The sequence below is a fragment of the Xiphophorus hellerii genome, chromosome 14, assembly GCF_003331165.1.
Source record: "Xiphophorus hellerii strain 12219 chromosome 14, Xiphophorus_hellerii-4.1, whole genome shotgun sequence".
NCBI classification, from domain to species: Eukaryota; Metazoa; Chordata; class Actinopteri; order Cyprinodontiformes; family Poeciliidae; genus Xiphophorus; species Xiphophorus hellerii.
The window spans coordinates 7,852,566-7,858,565 of NC_045685.1; the positions used below are offsets into that span (position 1 = coordinate 7,852,566).

The 6,000-nt window shown below is 39.9% G+C and overlaps 1 protein-coding gene across 2 annotated transcripts in view; it reads right to left on the minus strand.

The window, feature by feature from the left end:
• The window catches only part of LOC116732696 (diacylglycerol kinase eta), a 78,495-nt gene extending 73,023 nt beyond the window's left edge, over nucleotides 1–5,472 (minus strand). Inside the window, exons 1-2 of one of the 2 annotated variants that reach the window (XM_032583024.1) lie at nucleotides 5,184–5,472; nucleotides 3,894–4,048 (exon numbers count right to left, since the gene is read on the minus strand). In XM_032583024.1, the coding sequence (XP_032438915.1) occupies nucleotides 3,894–3,986 (93 nt within the window). In that variant the 5' untranslated portion in view covers nucleotides 3,987–4,048; nucleotides 5,184–5,472. Of the gene's footprint in view, nucleotides 1–3,893; nucleotides 4,166–5,183 lie in introns of both variants that reach the window. The other variant, XM_032583023.1, reaches the window with a different exon arrangement.
• Between the last annotated feature and the right edge of the window lie 528 nt (nucleotides 5,473–6,000).

Sequence of the window (6,000 nt, forward strand, 5' to 3'; positions counted from 1 at the left end):
CTGTCAATGAGGGCAAACTGGTTACATTTTTCTTAACCTAAACCAGACAGCTCGGTGCCTGAACTCTAAGTAAGCGAGCAAAACCTTCAAAAAGAATTCTCTATTGTGCATTTGCCTTGCATTTTAAGACAAAATACAGTCTTCTGTAAAAGATGTATACGTATTTAACTTTGTAGCATGCATTTTTAAAAAAATCCCAAAGCAGGATCCCGCAGTTTCCACTTGTCATGTATACAGATTTGAGTAAACCACGACTCAAAAGTCGCAGAAATGACCCAGTAATAACAATACTTAATCTCATGCAATGTTATGCAAGTACTTTGTCTGCACTCATGAAAATTCACTTACCGCAACATGCCAGATGATTGCAACTGGAGGAAATACTAATTGAATAATCTACTTTCTGATTTATTTGGAAGCTAATATGACTAGTCTATGAACTCAGAGCAATAAAAGTCTATTTTAAGATTCTCACTCAATCTTTAAATATCAGTGATTACACAGCAACAATCCTGACGCCACAGACGTCATATCAAGTTACTAAATTAAACAGAATGAAAATATAGCACATGTAGCACAAACGTTCACCACAACACAAACAATACAGTGAAAAGAGAATGAAAATAAGAATACTTTTTTGACATATAGTAAAATAACCTTTAACCAAGATACAGAAAAGGAAAACTTTTCATAAACAGCTAAAGTGGCTTCTTTACTTTTTATTGTTCAAGTTAATTTCTTCACATTAATGTAATGTAGGCATGGGAGAATTGCTAGAATTTTCTTTTTTGATTTTACATTTTAAAACCATGTAATGTCAATTCCTATTACTTTAGAGACTGATAAGGGTCCATTTAAATGGTTTAATGGTTTTAAAAGCATTAATGTGGTCTTCACATTACTGATAACAAGGTTCAGAACTGCTGTAACGTCAGTTCATATCACTCAAGAGACATTAAAAAACTGATAAGCGTCCATTTAAACTGTTAATAAAAGCACTTACTTTCAGACAAGAACTGCTACTTAGCCATTAGTTTCAGTAAACTGAACCGACACACACAAAAAAAATGTTTTCTACTTCCAGTGAGATTATAACTCCTCAAAACATCTACAATCTCATATTCGAATATAAAGAAACATCTGTTTAAGTATACTGTAAACCTTTTAAATGCTGCAGGGTAGAACGTGGTGTTAAGCATTGATCTCCCTTTTGTTTTGACATCTGTAGAGTAGTTGTGGTACTTGATGTTATGCACACATTTACTTGGCTAATACATAGAAACTAATCATTAAAGTCGTTTTCTCCCAAAAATCCTCTATCATTTGTCTTCTGTATGTACTGAGAAAGGCTTTCATTCAGTCAGACCAGTGGTAGTGGGAGTGCTGAAACTAAACTCAGCAGCTACAAACCAGCCGCTCCTTCCTACAGAACTGTAATGCAGGGCCTATTTTAGCAGCCCAGTGGCATATATTTAAACAGATAATTAGCACCGAGCGCCAATTTATGAGAAACTGTGGTCTACCACAGTCTGTACGTCACAGTGTAGAGTTCAGTGTCCTTTCATTTAGTTGTAGCACAGCACACACTTTCCCTGGAAAGTGGCAGCGGCTATAGGAGATAACTCTAGCTTTGCTTGCAGTGGATCTGGCCTGCTGTGAGCTTCTCATGGTGTGATAACCTTGAGTAGAAATACTAGTTTTGAGGTAGGCAAAAAATTACAATAGCATCTAATTGTTTGCTTTGTTTTGTTTTGTTTTAAAAAGAAAAGTTGCAATTATTTCCACTATTACAAAAATAACATCTTAATTTTAACCAACCTGCTCTTCATGCAGAATTGCAAGTGTAGCGGTCAGCTGATTAGCATGCTGCTTGTGGCAAACCAGTGGCAGTTTTAAGACCTCATAAAAGGAATCAAATGGTTCTCCCTTAGTTTTCACCTCATGACTGTCTGTGGTTTTCATGACTGACAATATTTTTGAGCATATGACCTTTTTTTTTTGTCCTTCTTGTAAACAGTGGAAAAGTGTTGAAGATATCTTTCAGCCAGCTGACTAAGCAGTGCATAGCCAAAGGCGTTAGGGGCGAGCTTATGCTATGTTGTGTTCTTGGAGTAAAAAAGGTATACTAAAGCTAAATGCAGTGAACATCTGAAACTTAATGTTTTAAACAAATCTAGACCTGTCGCAATAAGCAATAAATCAATTAATCACATCATTAATTAATTGATTTCCATTTACGTGATACATCGTTTTTCTCTTCCCCCCTCTTTCTTTCTACCAAAAACTGGAAGACAAAAGCCTTCGGTCTGGTGCTTTGGTCTGAACTACCCAGGACAATTTTGCTTACAGAGACTTTATGATTCATTTCATTTGTTGTTTCTGCTGTCTTATTTGTTTGTTTTGGATATTTAAAATGTCTTCCAGTTCCAGTGTTAAATGTTCATTAGGAATTAAAATTTACTGATCTTTCAGAATGTCTTCTTGCGTTGTTATTATTATGCAATCACCATTAAATTACTTGAAAATGGTCTCCAAACAACAATATTATCGTTTATCGCAATAACTTCTGGGACAATTTATCGTCCAGCAAAATTTATTGTGACAGCCCAAGGTGCAACTCACCATTATGAAGCTTTTTGTACTTTTTGTCCCCAATGTTCCCTCAAAATGCATGTAACATCACTATGTCCTGTAAACTAATATCTAAGCATTTTAACTTCAGGGGCAGATTCTTTTGTTATTTTCTTTTACGATCTCAAATGACCTTGTTGCTTTTTGCCTTCAGCAACATGTTTTTATTGTGGTCACTTACAGTTACATTTTACAGCGATTTATATTTAGACATGTATAAAAAAAAATTTAAAAAAAGAAAAAAGGTGAGTCATATTTCTCTGGAGTTGAGCAACAGATAACGCCACTGGAAAACTTCAACCTTTGAACTTGCTGTAAAAAAAAGTTGCGGGCATTTGATGATGCTTATAAATTTAGCTGTATATGTTGAATGAGATTGTGTGAAACCACCGCCTGCAACACTTATATCTTTCAACCTTTGCAAGAGTTCGTAACTCATTTAGGTTCCGGTAAGGTTCACGTTTTGTGACTGATTTATTCGGTTTCCTGTCGGGGAACAACGCTTGTCCGAAACTGAGCGCCAGTGTGGTCTTACGTGGTTGTCACGATATGATAATCCTAAGTAAAAATCATAGCTTCTCTATCTCAAAGTAATTACGCAAGGATGTAAATAAAAATGCACAACATGCTATTGTTACTTTTATTTAAAATAAAAAGAGCAACAACAAATCTTTCTGCTGCTAAAATAACACAAACGATAAGGTTTTTGTTGGTATTCATTACATTTTGTTGTTTCAATCTGTAAACTAAGGCAAACACTGCATAAAATACAGCATTAATTTACAATCATAGACACTTATTACACCAAATTTCATCCCTTTTTGTCAAACTGCTCTTTAAAGAACAATGCTGTGAGTAGCGGGTTAGCTCTGGTATGTTACTCACAGATTGCAAGCTGCAGTTTTAGTTTGTCTTTAGTTTTTAAGCCATTGTGTCCATCTTATGTCCGTAGAATCTGTCTTTCGTGTAAGTGAAATAAAAGTGTGGGAGTACCTGGCAGTGCAGAGCAACAGGTAGGGGAGGGGCAGGTGCAATACTACACACCTTCTGATACCAATTGTCACTTTTTAGTACGTCTAATTCTTCTAGTAGTGTGAAAGCAACATGAATTTCAAGACAACAATCATGCATCAAAGCATAGGTTTCCAGCCTTTACCTGGTTATTTTAAAACACAAAAATGGTGGAAAAGACCATTTGACCAATCTAGAAACCACAGCAATCCAGCTTTCCACAAAGCATAAAAACAAAAGTAAATACTCACAATATGAGTCCTTTCAGAATCAGCTTGGGGTGATCCCAGGGACTCTCCAGGCTCCGCCACATACAGGACGTTGGGATTCAGCTTGGATGCCATGGCCAGTTACAGGAAGTAGAACAGGTGAGAGGACAGGAAGACGTAAACGGCTGCGAGAAGTTCTAGATAAGAGAGAAGAAAGAGGAAGAGGGGAGAGAGAGGGAGTTTGGAGAGATGAAAGCTAGGGACAGAAGGCTTCCAGGTTGTCCTTTAGCAGATCTCTCTATCCAGGTCCAACTCTGGAAAAAGATGGAGGGATGAATTATTGATTAGAAGCAAGCAGCTCTGGGTTTTTTTCTTTTTCCTAAAAGCAAGTGAGTGCTCTAAGATTCTCAAAGTTGGGAACACACAGACAGAAAGCTGTTCTGTCTGTGTGTGTTATAGCTTTAAACGCTGTAACCCTCTGCTTTTGCACTCTATCAGGCATATTCACTTCTTTTTCTCGGTTCCTCTTTATTCTGTCTGACTTTGTGTGAAACATCACTGGGTATATTTTTAAAAAACAGCCGTCACGCAGAGCGGCTTCTAGTGATGGAAGTACCGCGGCTGACGACAGTAAACGGGCTAATGATGATTAACATCACCTTAAGCAATATTGCAGGATACAGCAACGCGAAACCGAGGCCGATGAGATAACGGGGGGGCTCCGCGTGCTTCGGAGCATTTTGCACGCGCTCGGACACGTAAATTTAAACAGCGTTTGGGGGGGGTTGTTGTTGTTTTATTTCCTTTTTTCGGTAAAATGCAAAAATTATAAATAAAGTATGTCGGCTTGTTGCGTGGGAGAGTGCGTGCAAGTGCGCGTGTGGGTTTCCGTGATTACGATGTGGCCACGTTCTTCAAAAGGACCTGTCTGCATCTCCCCTCACCCGCCGCCCCCGGTGACACCGGACCCGACCACTCGAGACCTGAAAGCACATTTCCTACACGTATATGTGAACAAATGAGAATAAAGGCAAAATCGCGAGAGAACGGACACCGGTTTGTTTTATGCAGACATGTCTTTTACACATTTATTAACAATCATAAACAGCAGCGAATGTACAACAGGCGCTTCATCATTCATTCCGTGAATAAGCTCACATCCGACACTTATTTAACTCCTGGGTACATTCGCTTCAGCTGGCTCAGCTGTCATAAGAGCGAAAGCATTCATAAGCGACCTGTGTGCGGCCACCCCCTCCGCACAAACACAGCCCCTCAGCGCCGATGAAAACAGAAAATAAAATAGAAAGAAAAAACGAGGCTGCCGTTTACCTCCGGACTGCGCTCAGCGGTGTCTCTCCTGCCCCTGTTGCCCGGCCTGGGTGCCTCGTCAGCCGGCGTTGGGGATAGTGCTCGCGGCCGGCGGTCAGCAGGAGCGTGCGGCTCTCTCTGGTGGTGCTCGCCTTGCAGAGAGAGACGCGGACATACGCATAGCGTCGGAGCGGCTCTGAATCAGGTAGGAAGAGGAGGAGGGGACGCAGGGAGGGAGGGAGGGAGAGAGAAGACAGAGAGGGAGAGCGAGAAAGAGAGAGAGAGATGTGAGAGCGGCCGCGTCGAGTCGCCTCGACGCTGTACCGAGGTTAAACGGAGAGCAAAGAACGCGCGCACGCAGGCACGACAGGCGCGTGCAAGAGAGAGGTAGAGCGCGAGGACCCAAACAAACAGCAGCCCGCACAGAGACAGGAATAAAATATCGTACATATGAGCGTTTCCTTCTTGTGTCGCGTCACAACAAAGTTCAGTGTATTTTATGGGGTTTCTTATTGATAGACCAACACAATGTAGTAAATTATTGTTAAATATATAGAAAAAAACATGATTTTCTACGTGTTCAGTGTGTGTTGTTATATGTATGTATCCCCCTGTCCACCTCTTTTCTCTTTACCCAGTGTGAAATGTGGTGAAAGGCAGCATCATGCTGTTGGGGTGTTTTTTCTTCAGGAAAGCTGGATAAATACAAGATAAGATTGGAGACTGGGGTGGAAGTTCATATTGCCTGCCTTTCAAGTTCTTGAAATTGATTTTTTTTTAAAAAGAAAAGGTTTGTTGTCAAATGTTTGTGCTAGTGATGGTTTGTGATGCAAAAGGT